This window comes from Botrytis deweyae, assembly GCF_014898535.1.
Source record: "Botrytis deweyae strain B1 chromosome Unknown BDEW_006, whole genome shotgun sequence".
NCBI classification, from domain to species: Eukaryota; Fungi; Ascomycota; class Leotiomycetes; order Helotiales; family Sclerotiniaceae; genus Botrytis; species Botrytis deweyae.
This window is the reverse complement of record NW_024066213.1, coordinates 1,132,871-1,152,222: the sequence shown is the minus strand read 5'-3', so window position 1 is coordinate 1,152,222 and position 19,352 is coordinate 1,132,871. Positions and strand designations below refer to the sequence as shown.

Genomic DNA, 19,352 nt, shown 5'->3' with positions numbered 1-19,352 from the left:
AGAAGATATGGGAGTAATGAGCAATGAATAATCGATAGTGAATGGCAAAGGATATGGACCCAGTAGTGATAATAATAATAAAACAGATAAAGATACAAAATTGTGGCAAGGTTGAGAAGCTGCTGATTTTGACACAAGCACATGGAGGGGAAGAAAGCTTATCGATAAAAGAAATCCGGATAAGGGATCGGAGTTAGATGTTTCAACCGTCATCCAAATTTCGAACCTTCACCGCCTTCTGGCATTATCAAAATTTCCCCGGGTGATGTCCAATTCTAGTTTGGTATCAAATAGTCAAACGGTTGGAAGGGCAACCAAAAAGTAAACACCAACCTGAATGAATTAATTCACAATCCATCTTCATCAACTTTGAATAAAACGACAAAACATCGCCAACCTCGAATAAATTACAACAATACTAATGTTAATTGCTTTCTTTATTTAGATCAATGCAAAGATCTTCCCTCCCTTAAATATAATATTTTCGGAATCATGACAGAAGAAAGCAAGTACGAAGTTTTGGAGAAGATAGGTAAGTCTGCAGGACGTGGTTCATATTGGATTTATTACTCGTTGCGCCAACTCTTAAGTGAGACAAAACTAATATACTCTATCTATTCTGTAGGACATGGCTCTTTTGGTGTCATTCGAAAGGTCCGAAGAAAGAATAATGGAGAAATCTTATGTAGGAAGGAGATTAACTACATGCGGATGTCACAAAAAGAACGAGAACAACTGCAAGCCGAATTCGCCATTCTTTCCTCACTTAAACATCCAAACATCGTCGGATACTACCATCGAGAGCATCTAAAGTCCAGTCAAGACCTTCATTTGTATATGGAATACTGTGGCAATGGGGATCTTGGTAGAATTATAAAGGATTTACAAGCAAAAAACAAGTATGCTGAAGAGGGTTTCGTTTGGAGCATATTCGCACAATTGGTTTCAGCATTGTATAGATGTCATTATGGAGTCGATCCACCAGAAGTTGGAAGCAATGTTATGGGATTGGGAAATACCGCCAAACCACAAAAGCCTGCGCCTGGTGTCATGATTCTACACCGAGACTTGAAGCCCGAAAACAGTGAGTATCCTAGGCATATACAATTATGTTTCTTATGCTAAATCTTATAGTCTTCCTTGGTGAAGGCAACTCGGTGAAGCTTGGAGATTTTGGTCTTTCGAAATTGATGGAATCTCACGATTTTGCTTCTACATATGTTGGAACTCCATTCTATATGTCCCCAGAAATCTGCGCCGCAGAACGATATACGTTAAAGTCAGATATTTGGTCTTTGGGTTGCATTATGTACGAGCTCTGCACACGAGAAGTTCCATTTAACGCGAAATCCCACTTTCAACTTGTGCAGAAGATTAAAGAGGGCAAAGTCACACCAATACCAAATATATATTCGCCAGAACTTGCATCTGTTATCAAGGACTGCCTTAGAGTCAACCCCGATCGACGAGTCGACACCGTTACATTGCTTAATCTCCCTGTCGTAAAGTTAATGAGGAAGGAGAAAGAGGTTGTTGAGCTCGGTCGACTTTTGAGGACGAAAGAAGAAATGGCGGCTAAACAATTCAAGGAGATTGAAGAAAGGACAGAAAAGCTCGAGGCTCAGAAAGCGGCTATGCGTGCCGAGATTGATTCATCATTGCGAAGAGAATGGGAAGTCAAGGCACAATTGGAGATCAATCGTTTGGTACAAATAGAGGTGGAGAGTCTACAGAAACGATTTGAAGAAGAAGTCCGGATCCGAGTTGAAGAAGAGCTACAAAGATCCGCCAACAGCTCTCGATCATCAAATCCAGACAACGATACTAGCTCAAGCTCTCTGACCGCTAAAGAGTTGTGTCCATCGCCAAGCTCATTGGACTACCCAAGATCATCTGTTGGTAGCACAGGTGATGACTTTTCATCGACCACAGACTTTACCGATCACACCATGTCACCGGAGCCCAGTAAACCATTCAAGAAATCCACCAGAACGCCATTTTCTCGAGCACAAACCATGTTCAATGTGCATGGCACTCCCATGGACATTGAGATGGCCGATCCATCGCCAATTTCTATTGCCTCCTTGTCATTATCTCCACGCCGGAACAATGCAACCAAAGCTCCTGGCACTAACCGAAACATTTTTGCTGCTGCAAATGCTAATGCCGAGGTTCGCTTACAACCTCTTCTATTAGATTCTGATTCTGAAGATGAGGATGATCTTCCAGTGCCTTCTCCTACACGACCTAAATCTAAAAACAACCCATTTGCTAAGGGTGCTGCGAGACCACATCTCATCTCACAGCGTACAGCACCATTACAAAAATTGAATACTCAACCAAATTTTTTGGCAACCAAAAATCAAGGTGGATTGGTTAGTAAGAAGGAAGCACAAAGCCCAGTAACTAAGAGACTGTCGAGAATACCAAGCATGACTAGTTTGTCGGGCAATGATACGGCAGCAAGTCCCACACGAAAGTCGAGTTTGACAAAGAAATCTGAATCAGACCTACACAAACAGGCGATGAAGAATAATACAAAGACGGGAAGTGCACCAACGATTGGACGAACTCTAGTCGAATTAGCACAAGCTCGTGCTGGGGGAAGACCAGTTGAAATGAGCCCTAGTGGAAAGGGAAGATCATTCGGGGTGAGAATGGTTGAAAAGGAAAAGGGCGAAGGAAGAATGAGGGGTAGTGGAGGAAGCATTGGAGATATGGAGCCAACGGTGTGGAACCCTGACAGGGATGAAATGCCAAGTCCCTTCTTGATCAGAAACAGATATACAGGGGCTGCAGGGCGTTCGAGATAATTTGATTTCGGGTTGCATTTGGTGTTTGTTCTATGCGGGTATGAAGGGGCTATGGGGAAACAATTTTGGCAATCAAGTGGTGGTCATGATAACGAAACACACGCTATGACTAGCTTTCTTTTGTTTTTTTGTAAACGTGGCTCGCGAGGAGTGATTTGGCATATCATGGTTTAGTTTGGCGATTGAAGTGGTATACTGATTTGGCGTTGGGATTTCTGGGGATGACTTATTTTTTCTACATAGTTTTTTGTACTGTATCAAGTGCACAGTATGTTAGTACTACGCTCGGTTGGATTGGTTGGGTGGGGTAAGATTAAATTGGGATTGGATAATGATTGGGTACTTGAGTTGGTCCTTTTAGGGCCGGGGAAGGAGATGAGCGAAGGGGGAGAAAGGGGAAGAGAACCATATACATGAAATAGATAGTATAGGTCTTCGGGTATGCAGGTTCCAAAAATATTACACATGTATCATATGAAAATTGTCGCAAGAAGATCAGTATGTGATTGTCTTGTCCCTGCTGTAGATGCCCCTTTGCTTTCCTCGCCTAAGTAAAGCCCCACTAATTATTTTCTTTTTGATATACCTAGGTAGGTAGGTATGAATTCAAATGCGCTATCTACGATGATTTACTCGAGTTCGAGTACCTAGTTGAAGTGTTGATTTATGTGGAAAATCAATTGCAATTTGCTCGTTTCTGGCTTATCTCGGACTCTGGTATGATTCATTCCGTGGATTCTTGGTACTAGGTGGGTAGATAGGTAGGGAGGTAGGGAGGTAGGGAGGTAGGGAGGTAGGGAGGTAGGGAGGTAGGGAGGTAGGGAGGTAGGGAGGGAAGTAGGTATTAGTATCTTTTTATAATAGTCGATTGTTTATTATTTTTTTGTAATAAGTATAGGTATTGGGTAATAGATGCTAGATAGGTGATAAATAGGTGTTGGATAGGTGTTAGGTATTAGATAGATGTTAAATAGGTGTTAGATAGGTGTTAAATAGGTGTTAAATAGGTGTTAGATAGGTGTTAGATAGGTGTTAGATTGCTGGGTACTGAATAGGTATTAGGTATTAGGTAGTTACTAGGTATTAGATGATATTAGATATAATATTCTGTTCTTTTGAGATTGAGATTGAGATTTAAAATGCGGTGTAGTGTAGATATGAGGGGTAGATGTGTATGTTTTTGTATGTATGTTTATATATATATATATATATATATATATATGTATTTTTGTGTTTTTGTATTAGGGGGGAATGGGGTTCAGACTGAGGTTCCTGTAGATTGTATGTTGATTGTATGTTGTAGTTAGGTGGGTAGTGTGTGGGTATGGGTGAGTGGATATGAGTGTATATGAGAGAGAAAAGGGGGTGGGGGAGAGAGGGAGAGGGGGAGAGGGGGAGAGGGGGGAGAAGTATCATTGGGTAAAGCAGACCAAATTCGCAGAGATTAGAAGGGCAATATAATTTTCATTTACTAAAGTGGTTGAATATATAGAGGAGCGATACTGCTAATGTATTTATTTCTCTTCTTCTTTCTTTATTATGCTACCTAAAAATCAATATTATCAAGAGCAAGCATGCACAATGAAATCAAAACGTATGCGAATTGTTCGCGACTCATGTGTATATGATCCGCCTATTTGAACCACTCATTATTCTTTCAAATCCATCCTCCTATGCAGCTCAGCCAGGTCATATTATAAGCGAAAGCCATAATTGCAAATATCTCCGTAACCATTATTCACCGTCCCAAGGTATAAGCCATAGCCACCGACCGTATTTACCAAAATTCTCAACCATAATTACCACTGTCAACTCAATGACATCCATTTATTACGTTGTCATATCTATGTCTTCGTGTATCCGTGATCGTATTCGTAATCGTGTCCATGCCCGTGTCTCGCTGCGCAATTATAGACGTACGCCATAATGTGAACCGTCGGTCTTACTCATTATTCGCAGCAGCCTCTCTCTCCTTGTCCATCATTCCAGTTCTCAATTCGCTTCCGGAACCTCTACCGCCCCTATACAATCTTCGAGTTTGATGGAAACCTCGGTCTCCTCTTCCACCCTGGAACCCACCTCGTCCTTGGTCCCCAGGACCAGATCTTCTACCCATCCATCTATCTCCACCATGTGGTCTATATGGCGGTCTACCTCTGCCACCACCTCTACCACCTCCCCCACCTCTACCTCTATTGATCTTAAAGTCAATTCTCTTTAATGGGTTCGTCACCATCTCAGTATCTGCAATTCCCAACTCTTCTTTCTTCTCTTGGTCGTTGATAGTCCAAGCCTGGAATATTTGACCTAGTTCATCCACACCCCGTAACTCATCAACCCAAGCCAGAACATATTCAGCCTTAGGGTCGTAATCAAAAGCTTGTTTGACAGGGTTGAAAATTCGATCATTGCCTCGAGGATCATTCCCAACCCCGGCAACATATTGCCAATTGCCCCAATTTGAGCTGACATCATAATCAACCAATATACATTCGTACCACTCGGCGCCAATTCTCCAATCAATGTAAAGGTGCTTCGCGAGGAATGAAGCGACATTTTGACGAGCGCGGTTGCTGGTATAACCCGTATGATAACATTCTCTCTGAGAAGCATCAATGAATCCCATTCCAGTTGTACCGTTAAGAAATCTCTCAATAATCTCTTGTATTTGCTCTTTCGTAACACCATCTCTTGGTGAATCCAGCCGACTCCACTTTGAATGGGCATTTTCTTCCTCCTTAAATCCACCCAATTGGAAAAGCTTTGGTCCAAATTTACGAGTGCAGAGACGCATGTAATCTCTCCAGAGAAGTTCGAATCGTACACCATAAGTGCCTTCGTTTTCACCCTTGCCATACCCCTCGAGATCTTTGTACCGATTGTCAGAATCGGAACCATTCTCAAAGAGAGACATGGAAGAATGAATCTGACGTGAGGTAATTGAACCAAGAGCAAGGTATGCTGAGAGTTTTGTAGAGAAATCAGTACCCATAAGCCCATTGCGACTAGATTTATAAGCGTTCATGGAGCCAGAAGTAATCAAATGGTCGAGTCGATCTAGAGCATGAGATTCACCACCTGTAAAAGGATGTACCGATAGTGAATTCTCCGGGAAGGATGGAGGATTTTTGATTAGAGGTTGCGCATTGATTGGCTTGAGAAGTGCACTCTCGATCTCCTCGTAATTTGTCGGAATCGTGAATGGAGCATGTTGGGGTGGAACATCGGTAGGGAAGGGTGGCAATGAATTCTTTTCAGGTTTTGGTAAAGTTGGACGAGGCGCTTCGCGAAGGGGTTCAACACTCTTGCGATAAGTCGTATACACATCGGGAAGATCTTTTGGATCCTCAAATGGAATATCTCGACTAAATTTGAATCAGTAAATTTTGGGGGGGTTGAAATGGATGATGGGTGTGAAAACATACTCGTCAATTAAATATTTCTCATCTCGCCACAATTTGAAGTCAACACCGGCCTTATCGCATAGGTTCTTTGTTGAGCGCTCTTCTCGTTTCTCTTCTACTCCTTCTTCGGAAGTCATCCACACTGCAGAAACCTTGCTGCCGCCTGTTTTTTCAAATCCTTCAATTAAATCTTTCACCACTTCATCGACCATACCCACCCGGATAGACAATCCACTCCCAATCTTCTCGAGACCACCCTTCAGATCCCACACACTTTCCGCTAGGAACTTCGCTCTGTGGGGACCACATCTCCAGAATGCGCCGATTTGACTTCTGGCCTCTGGGTACGGACTCTTACTTCCATCTTGGGTGATAAATCCAGAGACTTCGATTTGTTGTGCGGCAAAAACATAGAGTGGGAGAAGATGTGTGAATCCATGATCCTTGTTATCAACGAGAGAATGAAGGATAGGGTTATCGCCCACTCGCAGGTCCCGGCGCATGAGATAAATCAAGACGTTGGAATGCGACATCTTTGCAATTGTGGCAATTCGTTGATGTCTTTGTTTGAGAGAGATGGAAGAGGTAGTCAAAACAAGAATTGATTTAGTAGTGGAACAGAGGCGAATCATGGAAAGATCCGGGGAGAAGGGCCGCCCAGTGGTATGAGATCACAAAGATTCACCCCACCGGTCCTGACTCAAGGACAAATCAAGCGTTTGGGATATGTCTTGCAGAAGCTCTAGGGCAGTAGTGGGGTTTTCTGATGGATATTGAATTTTTGACGGACCAAAAGTTTAAAATGTCGACGAGAAGTAGGGAAGGTAGTGAAAGCAGTGATTCTACTCGGATAGAACAGAGTCAAGAGGATCAGTCGCAGTGGGAAAGAGTAAGACAATGGAGTGAATTGCAAGTTGGAAGAGGGAGAAGTAGGCTGGTCTGGGAGGGAAAAGGAGGATGGATGGATGGAGAAGAAAGGTCAACCGAGACCGAATGCGAGACTTGATTGGATCTCGCCGAAGATGAGATGAAATGAATGATCCGTCAATCAAAACCAACCAACGTTCAATGATTTGGAATGAAAGGGAAGTATCAAGTAATGAATGAATAATAGTTTTTCAGGACAATTCCAATCACATCAAATCAATCCACCGTACCATGATAAATCTGGGATAGGGAGGTTAAGAAGTATCGAGAACTGTCTGTGTCAATCAAAGTTAATGGAAAAAAGAAGAAAATGGTGAAAGTAAGAGAAGAAAGTTGGTTGAGTTTTCAGTTTTTGAAGCACCGGCACGGTACCTAGTACTCTATTTACGGATAGTTATTTTGGATCAACTCATCTGGACCCGATTCGATTAGAATTTTTTCTTCTTCTGGAGAATATTTATTGGGTCGAAATTGCTTGGGTGAGTTGAAGGAGAAGGGAGAATATGGAAATGGTCAATGTCGTGTATTCCGTAGGTGGTGTAGTGTAGTGTAGTGTAGTGTAGTGTAGTGTAGTGTAGTGTAGTGTAGTGTAGTGTAGTGTAGTGTAGTAGTAGTGTAGTGTAGTGTAGTGTAGTGTAGTGTAGTGTAGTGTAGTGTAGTGTAGTGTAGTGTTGTGTAGTGTAGTGTAGTGTAGTGTAGTGTTGTGTAGTGTAGTGTTGTGTTGAAGTCGATGTTGTGTTGACGCATGCATATGTTGCTGAACTAACGATATATACTTTTGCTTTTGGATGGATTGGTGGATGGATGGATGGATGGATGTATCGATGGATGTATCGATGGATGTATCGATAGATGTATCGATGGATGTATCGATGAAGATGGATGGGATTTGAAGGATTGTTTTGTTTGTACACCCACAATGAACAATCACATTCATTCAATCATTCAATCATCCATTCATCCATTCATCCACTCATTCATATCCATCCATGGCTTCAATCATTCTTTCCCCATCATGAACTCTTCCTTTCTTTCTTTCTTTCTTTCTTTCTTTCTTTCTTTCTTTCTTCTTTCTTTCTTTCTTTCTTCCTTTCTTTCTTCCTTTCGTTCCTTCAATTCATCATCGAGAGGAAAGTCATAGTACCCAAGTATTCTTAATGACCTCTTACCTCTTTTACCTCTTTTGCCTCTTTTTTATCTCATCCGCCACTTAAAATCATCCGATGTTCCTGTGAAAAAGAGGGAGAGTTGCCGTGCATTGGGTGCTAAAATGATCGATGGAGGTTGGTGTTTGCTTGTCAAAAGACGATGCTCAAAGCTATGGTGGTAGTGTTAAGATCGCCCCACTTTATTCATCGTGTGCAGGAGCCAGCCTTACCAGATTCGGTTAAATCCGATCCCAGCTTTTGCAATGGAATTCTTGCTGTGATCAATCAAATCACTCGAATGCTGTTTGGGGGGGATGCCGCTTGATATTTTGTGGGTGCTGCTTTAGAGATGAGTTTTGTTGTTTTTGATTTCTCATATCACCTGGGAATCTTTATACTCTTCTTTTATATCAATCTTCACTCTTTTTATATCAATCTTCACTCTTTTTATATCAACCTTCACTCTTTTCATATCAATCTTCACTCTTTTCGTATCAATCTTGACTCTTCTTTCGTATCAATCTTCACTCTTTTCATATATCAACCTTCACTCTTTTCTCTTCAATTACACCCACCTAGATAAATAGATACTAAATAAATATATACCAGGTAATCATCAATCAATCTTCTTACACTATTAGCTATTTACCTACCTATTAACTACTTTACTATTCCGTATCTCAGCATCTTACTTCCTACCTAATATATAGATTTACACCATCTTATAATTTACACTACCTCGTAATATATATCAAGACTTCTCATAGATATGCACCGCTTCATCATATACATCAAATATCTCTGGTAAACCTACACCACCTCACAATTCACAGCCAGTCGGATCAAGATATCTCTTGCAGATATCCTTCACTAGAATTCCCGTACAGTATCTCATCAGATCCATCAGATCCATCAGATCCCATCTATCAGATCCCAACCCATCTTATCTACCTACCTACCCACCCAACATCTTCCCAATCTCTTCCCTTCAATTCCCGATCCATCGAAAAGTGCCAATACACACCACCAGATCTAAAGTCGGGACATATACAGAGCCACGATATCTCCATCCCACCATCCCTTACTTGACCAGCCTCGAGCCAGCTCGGAAAGCGTTCCAACCCAAATCACACTTTTCTCCCACCTGCATATCCCTCACTCCTACATGCATCGATGGGCGTTACACCGTACCACCATGATAAACATCGTAAACCGATCATTTGAGCTTTCCCACCATCATGGAACAATCGATACGAACCCTCAACCATCTCGTTAATCTCTTTCCGAACTCCTACAGATCTATCCATCCCATTCGTGATATATACCTAGGTAGGTACCTATGGCTTCCCTAGCGACTGCAAGAGAAGATTCATCCTCAGGTGATCACTCAACATCTGCAAGACGGTGGAGTACCGCATATTCATGCAACACCGTTCCAGATCGTGTCATCGGTATCTTGCATTAGTTCGATGTGGAAGCTTTCTCTTAGTCGATGATTTCATTACGGATCAACTTTTCATCGGGAACTAGCTCACTACTCGGTAGCTCTTCTCCCAGCTCCTTTCGATTGCTTTTTTTTAACGTCAAGCCATGTCAAGACACGTCAATGTATGTTTTTCATACGAGAAGAAAAGGAAAGAAAAGAAAAGAAAAATGAGTTACCATTTTCTAATCGAGAATTCTCATAACTACCTACCTACCTATCCAATTCAACAGAAATGATAGTATGACCGCTTCATCCAGAGTACCTTAATAATTAGTCATCAACTACCTAGGTATTCATATCGAATCAAGTCATCCAGATTCAAATTATTAGTCATACTATTCACCTATAATGACTCCTCTCCTCTTCTTCATCACATAGAAATCCATCCATCATCTTTCCATCCCGAGTTACCCTTCATATTCTCATTCATCCCGATATTCATCATATTCTCTCCCGAAATCCATCCCGACCACCATCCCGAAACTCTACTCTTTCCACTTCACATCACATAACCTCATACAATACCTAGACACACATACATACCTTCAAACAGGCACCAATATCTTCAACCCCTCCATAGATTAGTAGAGAAAAAGCGCTCCAAAAAGTCTATTGAAATAAAATAAAATGATCTTCACCCAGATCCTAAACTTTCCACTAGCGGAACTTTAATCATCTATTGTTGTTCCATCTTAAACGTATTTTTGCATTCCATTTCTACACTCCATTCTATTTTTTATTTTCGATTTTTATAGAAAAGTACTCACTATCTATCACATCACATCATATCACATCACGTCTACGAAAAGTCAAGTCATGCTTTCTTGAAAAGATGAAAGGTGAAATGTGAAATATGAAATATGGAAGATCATAAGGTTACCTAGGTAGGTAGTTAAAATGCAGTCGGTACCTAGGTAATCTTACATTTCCCGCACGTTTCTTGGTGGAAAGTATAATAAGTATATATTAAGTATAAGGATAGGTATAAGTGTGATGTGATGTGATGTGATGTGATGTAATGCGATGCTTTCGTATTACAATATATACGAGTACCTATATCTAGATAGATAGATAGGTAGGTAGATAGATAGATAGGTAGATAGATAAATAAATAGATAGATAGGTAAATAGATAAATAGATAGATAGGTAAATAAATAAATAGATAGATAAATAAATAGATAGATAGATAGATAGATAGATAAATAGATAGATATAATATAGGTATAGATATACGAGTTTTCAGGATTCTATTTGAGATACCTAGATAGTAGGTAGGTATTCATGTTGATAAAGTTAATTTTCTATCTAGTATGTGAATGTGTATGTGTATGTGAATATGAATATGAATATGAATATGAATATGAATATGAATATGAATATGAATATGAATATGAATATGAATATGAATATGAATATGAATATGAATATGAATATGACTATGCTATGCTCTGATATAAAGGTGAAGGGAAATGTAATGTGAGATGCCTATACAATTCCGTGTTCTCGGCGAGGTGAGGGGGGGGGGGGTTATTTTATACATATTATATGTATGTTTTGTAAAGAGGTTGTAACATATATAATCTAGTCATGTACTATAATACGCTGTGTAAGAGAGAGATATATATAAGCTTTGTCAAGATTACTCCTTACTCAGATATTATTAAGTACTGCGTTTATGCGTTGTTGACAATTAAAGATTGGAAGTCGGAATTAACAATCCAAATTCAAATCAACAGAATTACACAACCCATCTCTCTCATCCTACCCTCTTACTTGTCGGCTTTAAAAAATTCTACCAACTACCCTTGGTTGGTTGACCATGAGGATAATTAGCCGACAAGTAACCTAAACTTTTCGATCGATTTTTCTCCATCTCATAATCTCAATATCTAGTATCTTACCTAGTATCTTACCTAGTACTCTTACCTCATAAAATATAAAATATCAAATAGCTATATCCTAGATCTCTCTATTATAGATAACTCTGACTCTATAATACTTTACAAAGTATCTTGATATTAGTCGGATTGAAGTTGAAGTTATACTAGATATCTATGAGTTTAGATTAATACTATGAATTTAAGGGCTGTATAGTTGGTTTTTTAATATTTTTTATATAGATATGTAGATTTATAGATATAGAGATGTATAGATATATATTGCTAGTGAAATATAAGTATAGAATTATCTTTACAAGGGCGTGTTTTTGATGATTGCCGGGTCTGTGCATAAGCATTTTTTCATACCAAAATTTATCCAAACTTATTTATTTTAAAATTCAATATTAAATCAATTAATATTATTATATATTTAAAATTTTATAAAAATAATAAATTTTTATTAAAAATTTAATAATATAATTTTAATTTTCTTATTGAAATTTTCAATTAAATCAAAATTTATATTGAATTTTTATATTTAAAATTTTTATAAAAAATTATATTTATTTTAAAAATCAAATTTCTATATAGAATTTTATTATTAATTTAATTTCAAAATTAATTATTTTAATATCAAATTAATTATTAATTAAATCTTTTTATATTATTCAAATTTCCAAAAAAAATTAATGAATATTTGAATTATTATATATTTATAAATATATAGAATAAAGTATAGTTTTGGTGAGGAAATTCGTTTAAATTTCAGTTCGGCTATCATCAAAAATACGCCCTCGTATTATTAATATTAGAAGTTAGATTATTGACTTCTATTTTACGATATATGATTTTGAATTTATTTATTTATTATATCTTTATATTTCTATTCGCTTATTTATTTAGATAGATAGATATACCCAAATGATTCTATGCTTTTCTTTTATATGAGTGGTTTGGAATTTTGTTAGAGTATCTGTCTAGGTATTTAGATATCTAATTATATACTTTTGAATTCTTGAAATTTCAGATGAGTGAGGAGGGTTGGAAGAGGAGGAGCTTGGAAGAGGGGAGGGGAGATGAAGAGATGTGTTGGTTTATGTGTTTTTGTTTTGGGGGTTGGAGGGGCTGGAAATGTAATGAAGATATTGGGGGAAGAGAAGAGATGTATCTTTGATCCTTAGGGTTTCTTTGCAGGTGAAGATGTTCTTTGGGTAGCAGAGGAGTGTGCATAAGGGGTTGGAAGATTTACTGTGTTGTGGTAAGTAGTTTCCTATATTCCATATCGCTACTTTTCTCCTCCTTGTATGACTCATGAGATGATAACAGTTAGCTCTCATCTGCATTTCTAAACTCTTAAAGCTCTTCAATGCGTCTAATTCTTCAAGTTCGTGGAGCACTTTGAATACCTATGTTGTAACTTTTAGCTCCTTGACTTACCTCTTGGTGTCTTTCAAACCCTCTCATATATTACATTTGATCTTTTTTCTTTCCTGTTTGAATTATTGTAGGGAGTTTGGTTGTCATAAATTATAATGATGATTCTTTGAGAGCTGTTTGGGATAGTGTAAAAAGTAGTATACCTCCCTAGCTGGAGGTATTTATCGGAGACACTTATACATCCCAAGGTGGATTTTGATTTGTAAGATTACTTTGAAGTTTGTCCATCGGCAGTACAAAGAGTTTAATTTGTGTTTTCTTTTTGTCATGGATGGATGATACATCTCTACGGTATTTACTGTTTGGATACTTTTACAGTATGATATTGGAGTTGTGTGAATACCCCGACATGTTGGCTCATACTAATTCGTCTATGTTGGTTGGTAGCCGTATTTCTGATTTACGTTCACTAGTATGAGTATTGGATTGTTGGAGTTATTTAATAGAGGATCTTGTAGTGAAGGAGCACCAAGATGGGTTTGTATATTTTTTGCATATTACAATAAGTATCTAGCTTTGTTGATATAAACAAACAACTTTCTTCATTTTGATATCGCACAATACCTTAAGTAGCATTGAAACTTATTACAGCGAGGACACATCTACTTTTCAGAAAAGACAGCCCCATCAACCTACCTAATATCAAATGCATCAAAACCACACCATCACAAAGCCACGAAATGTCACCCCTCTCAAATCTCAACGAATCCCCCATCCACATCCCCTCACTCGGACCCTTTACCCCCTTCCACCCCTCTGTCACATTCACCAAACTCTGGACTCCAACCGACGAGCAACTCCTCCAAGAAGATTACCTCTCCAAAGATTTCCCCCTCTCGAAAAATCCTTTCCCACACACAATATACTACTCCTGGAGCCTTCCCTCCAACGAGCCTTCGCATCCCGAATCCGATTACGTATGGCGCCTCGCGTACAAATTTTTCCAAAAATCTCCCTATGATTTATTTCCCAGGATGAAAATGGGCTCCAATCTCGATTTGTCGGATCGGGGGGTCTGTAAGCTTGTCGCGCAGGTACTATGTATACCAGGCGTGCAAGGCGATGTGGAGTTTCTGTATTATATTCTGCAATACGCAGCGCATTTCGTGTGTATACGAAGTCCCAAACCGAGGAAATATTCAGGAAAGTCACCGCAGCCTGAACATTTGCATTTTATGGAAGAATTATCAAAAGAACCCTTTACCGAAAAATCCACCATTATGAAAAACACCACCCATATAACCCCCAAGCTCCACCACCGAAGCGATCCAGATCCTTCCTTCCCAGATAATAACATTATCCCCAATCGCAAACTCCTCACTCTTATCACCACCGCCTGGAATCTCTACGCCAAGCCTAGAATGCTCCCTCCGCTCTCAACCTACGATTTCGATATCCGACTCCAGATCTCCGCTATCGAAGTCGATGAGCGTGTTCGCGTCGCGAGTTTCAAGCGAGAGTGGAAAGTGCAGTGGCCGCTTGAATATCGGAGGAATGTGGTGAGGAGACATGGGTGTGGATATGCGTATTTGTATCGGAATGGGTATGCGCGGGAACTGGTGGAGTTTGTTGAGAGGGTGGTGCCGGAGGGGTGGAATTTGAGGGATGGGGATGAGGAGGGAGAGAAGGAGGAGTCGTTTTATTCGGTGAGGATTATTGTACAGGGGATTGAGAGGTGTGGGGGTGGAGGGTGGGAGGTGCGGTGTATCGGGAGACATTTGGCTAGTATTCGGGGGAGGGAATGGCATTGTTTTTCTGGGGATGGGGGGTTGTATGAGGGTGGGGAGGGAATTTTGTTTTTTCCGGTGTTTATGAAGAGAGGGCGGACAGGGGAGGAGTTGGCTGAGGGTTTGGGGGAGGAGCGGAGAGGGAAGAAGAAGTGGGAGAGGAAAAAGGAAAGGGAATTGTGGATCAAAAGGACAGATGGGTTAGATAAGATACAAGAACAGGGACAGGAAAAACAGACATGGACTGCGGGACCCGATGAGGTATTTCTTGATCAGAATGGGGAGTATGTGGATATGGAGAGTGAGGGGGGCTGGTTCATCCCGAAAGAGAAAAGTGAGACGTTGAGTGGATGTAGGAATTGCTGTCGACCGGTTTGTTGTCAGGTGAGACGGAGGTGGAATGGTGTATTTTTAAGGACGGTGGTTTGAGAGGAGGGGTGTGGGGATAGAGGAAGGGGCTGAGTATGCAGCTTTGAGGGGGCGGAGTGTGAAGATCAAAGAAGGGGCTTAGTATGCACCTTTGAGGGGGCGGGGTGTGAAGATAGAGGACGGGGGTGAGTATGGAGCTTTGAGGGGGCGGAGTGTGAAGACAAAGGAAGGGGCTGAGTATGCAGCTTTGAGGAGATGGGGGGCAGCTATCGGGCCGTTGATATTGAGTAGTGGATTGAGATGCTTGAGAAGCAGAGCGACAACGATGATCTATTGAAAATTCGATGAGGTACGTGTCATGCTTGTGCATATTTGAGGGATTTCCATCAGTCAGATCCATATGTATCGACTGAGTTTTCATTTCTCGTTCTGAAAGTCAAAGTTCAAACAGAGTCTTTCCAGAGATTCCAACTCTAAGAAACTGGCATAGCATGCCAAGAGACCTCAAAGTTGTCAAGATATATCGTCGACATTTTCAGATATTCGAAGAGACGAGATCGTCTCCTGAGTGCCGAGAATGGTGGGTGCCGAGAATGATAGATGCCGTAGGTCGTATTTACACGCTGGCTGGAGCTAGCTATGAAGAAACAAATCTTGGCAAGCGATTGCTACATAGGTAGGGAACACAGGTGGACACAAATGCCGAAGGTAACGTACGGGATCCCCGAAGCGTCTGGCGTTCCTACTCGGATCCGTGCTAAGCTTCTCTGCGGTGAAGGAATATATCACCAAGTCCACTTTTATATTGCGAATTGCGAATTTCTGAAAATTGAGACTCATCAGCTGTGTATTCATTCTTGGCACATGAGGGTTTCTGCGTGTAAAATTTTACTTTTAATTTTGTGAATATTGTTTGTGATGTGAGTAATGTCCCACCGAAAAATGCTCATCAAGGTATTTATCCATCCAAACTCCACGCTTATGCTCTGTTCATCCCCTACTCATACGTGCATGCATAAGTTCATAACAAACCAAGAAACTCCAATCCAAACATCCTTTCACAAGAACCACTATTCTTTTTCTTCACCCATGTCCTAATATCTAACCTCCTCATCGTGTTCAGCCAATACCCCTCCAAGATCACTCGCTTTCTTGCCCGCACTGCTACCCAAACTCTTTCTCTCATCTGACTCAACTGTGCCGATTCTCTCTGCCTCGAAATATCTAGCGGGTCTCTTTCTGCCTATCGCATCTGCATCCTTGTATACCAATATACTTCCATTTTCTCTGAACAGTCTATCAATATCCTCCAATGTTCTATCACTTGTCTCGGGATAGAAGAAGTAAACAATTGGTACAAACGAGGCATTGAAAACCGTCCATATAATGTAGAATTTCCATCTTAGAGACTCAATTCCAATGGGTGTAATTTCCACCACCATGAAGTTGAAGATCCAATTCGTGGCAGTACCAAGTGCAGCACCTTTAGTACGCATGGCGAGAGAATTGATCTCGGTAGGATAAAGCCAAGGAACACCTTGCCACCCAAAGCCGAAGAAAAGATAATAGACGAAGAAAAATGCGACAGAGGCAGAAGCGACTTCCTTTTGATGAGCATAGCCTTCTAATTCGTTAAAGCGAAGTAGAACGGTGATGAGAAGGTAACAGACGGCTTGACCAGCGGCTGCATAAATCATGAGGTTTCTTCTTCCCCATCTCTCTACATTCGGGATGGCGAGCAGCGAAGCGGCAAGGTAAGATACACTATTGCAAGCGGCGAGAAGTCTCGCGAGTGTATTTGAGAGACCGACGGACGAGATCAAGACGGTGGGGAGATAGTAGGATGTTACGTTGATACCACTAAGTTGTTGCATGGCCTGAGTTCCACAACCTAGGACGAGACGACGTATAGTAGAGGTTCCGGCTTCTCCAGTTCGACCGCGGAGGAGATCAAACCAAGAGACTCCATGCGCTTCTTCGTATTCAACGGCGTAAATAATATCATTCACATCGTTGCTTACACGATCGTCAGCGATGTCGAGATCTTCGAGATCAGCAATGATTTGACGACCTTCATCGATCTTTCCGTGTGCGATTAACCAACGAGGAGATTCGGGAAGCCAGGGGACAGTGGCATATAAGATTATGATGAAGATCAATTGGAAGGCGAGTGGGAATCTCCAAGTGACTGGGCCGGAAAGGAAAGAAAATCCATATGTAACCCAATTACTAAGAGAGAAACCAGCGATGTTGAGAATCATTTCGATGACGACGAGTTTACCTCGAAGACTAGCTTTCGAAGTCTCGGATTGCCAAACGGGTGCCGTGGATGTGTTCATACCATTACCAATACCAGCTATGATTCTTCCCGTGATCATCGTGGGGACATCGTAGGCTGCGATTTGAAGAATGGCGCCAATGGTCATGATGGTTGTTCCCCATAGAATGGACTTTTTACGACCGAGTTTTTCACCAAAGGCGACGGCTGCGATGGCTCCTACGAAACAACCAATATCGTAAAGAGCAGTAATCGTTCCAACTAAAGCGGTTTTGCCATTGAGATTGAGAGTGTTGAGGAAATCCTCAGTGACGATAACACCACCTGGACTCGGTTAGGAAAGATCATAACGAAGGGAGAAGATGATTAGACATAGTACATACCGAAAACACCTTGATCATAACCGAACAAAGTCATATCAGTTGCACAAGCAACCGTGACCCAGAATGTGAGCCATCCTCCCCTCATACCAAACCAGGGAGCCATATTTTTTGAAAAGATCCGTGCGAAGAATATAAATTTACATGCAATACAAGAACGATTCAAACGCAGTAATACAAAATATCATCTGATAATGAGAGAATGAAAAAAAATTCCTAGACCAACAAGGGGAATAATCAACCTTTATATAACTAACACCAACCAACAAACAGTACAACAAGTGTGGAGAGGGCGAATACCAATGACTCGCAGATCTGAAAGATTCAAGCAGGAACATTAATCAGGATTCCAAGCAGGAACCAAGATCATCCCTCTCCCAACAACGTGACCAAGATTACACCCCATAATACCTTGGTATCCCCCCCCGGATTTACTATTCGGGCAGCGATTATCACGTCACTCTGTAGGTACAGCGAGATCCGAACCTTATAATGCGGGAATACGGAGTGCCGAGTAGTCAAGCTCAGTGCAAGGCGTACAAAAGGTGTTGGTTGTGCAGGCCCCAGCAAATCAGCAAACATGGGGTATACCTTGGACGGTATGTCTTCGGATGTTGAGGAGGTTATAGAAATTGGCCGTTCGGTGTATTTGTGGAACTCTCAGACTTTGAAGTTTGTTTCAGCTTGGCCATGATAAGCTCACTTGGCCTATTTAAGCATTAGTGATGGAAGAGATGGAACAAATGGAAACTCTTTCATGGAAGCGAGAGTCTAAAAGCATGAATTGAGTGCAACTTTCGGATGGATTTATCCCTGCTTTGCATCCTCTGGGGATTGGATATTATGTCATCGAGCAAATGAAAAGTATATGCGGCGGGGTGAGGATGGAGACTCCAGAATTGTTGTGATACGGAGTAGTTATCGCACAAAGTATGTTGGGGTGCATTGTCATCCCGTGTTTGACGGCTTCATTATTCGGCCTAATTTTGAGTTTGCAATGCGGCAACGTCTAATTATGATCCATTTGTGTTGTCGAGGTTGTATGATGAAATTGACAATGTAAGCATGGAGTGTAGAGTATAGGAATTGTGTATATAATCTCAGGGGTAAATGAACGAATGAATGAATGAATGTATGCATGTCCGTCCTATTTGTGGACTGTACCGATAGTCGCGCGATAGAAGGAAGAAAGGAAGACGCGCGCGGCGAATATCGTTATAATTGCGGTTGTAGAAGACTAGACTAGGTACCTAGCTATCATCAACAGAAGATTCTTCAGATTGCAACAATTACCTTGGTACATACATTGCATCTGTCACAACTTTGCCCAACGATTCAATGAAAGTATGTATCTCTCTCCATCATAACCCGCCTCCCAAAATCTCATACTCGTTTGTTGAGCTATTCTCACACCCCCATGCATTATCTAGTAACCTTAACCCAAGTGGGCTCACTCTGGACGGAAAAACGGGCACACCAAAAATATGTTATCACTTCCGAAA

At 40.8% G+C, this 19,352-nt stretch overlaps 4 protein-coding genes across 4 annotated transcripts; 2 read left to right on the top strand and 2 right to left on the bottom strand.

Annotated features, from left to right (window-relative positions):
• Positions 1-492: 492 nt before the first annotated feature.
• Positions 493-3,287, top strand: EAE98_003551 (uncharacterized protein; the record flags this gene model as incomplete). Its single annotated transcript, XM_038951171.1, has 3 exons — positions 493-532; positions 626-1,084; positions 1,135-3,287. The coding sequence occupies 3 exons, from the start codon at positions 493-495 to the stop codon at positions 2,811-2,813; spliced, it is 2,178 nt and encodes a 725-aa protein (XP_038812635.1). The 3' UTR covers positions 2,814-3,287.
• A 1,018-nt stretch (positions 3,288-4,305) lies between these two features.
• On the bottom strand, positions 4,306-7,704 carry EAE98_003550 (uncharacterized protein). The gene is made up of 2 exons (XM_038951170.1): positions 6,239-7,704; positions 4,306-6,178 (listed from the first exon to the last, which is right to left on the bottom strand). Exons 1-2 carry the CDS (start codon positions 6,847-6,849, stop codon positions 4,756-4,758), a joined length of 2,034 nt encoding a protein of 677 aa, XP_038812634.1. The 5' UTR covers positions 6,850-7,704; the 3' UTR covers positions 4,306-4,755.
• A 6,072-nt stretch (positions 7,705-13,776) lies between these two features.
• On the top strand, positions 13,777-15,252 carry EAE98_003549 (uncharacterized protein; the record flags this gene model as incomplete). Its single annotated transcript, XM_038951169.1, has 1 exon — positions 13,777-15,252. One exon carries the CDS (start codon positions 13,777-13,779, stop codon positions 15,250-15,252), a length of 1,476 nt encoding a protein of 491 aa, XP_038812633.1.
• Positions 15,253-16,063: 811 nt separating this feature from the next.
• EAE98_003548 (uncharacterized protein) lies at positions 16,064-18,056 on the bottom strand. Its single transcript, XM_038951168.1, has 2 exons — positions 17,854-18,056; positions 16,064-17,794 (listed from the first exon to the last, which is right to left on the bottom strand). Exons 1-2 carry the CDS (start codon positions 17,954-17,956, stop codon positions 16,287-16,289), a joined length of 1,611 nt encoding a protein of 536 aa, XP_038812632.1. The 5' UTR covers positions 17,957-18,056; the 3' UTR covers positions 16,064-16,286.
• Between the last annotated feature and the right edge of the window lie 1,296 nt (positions 18,057-19,352).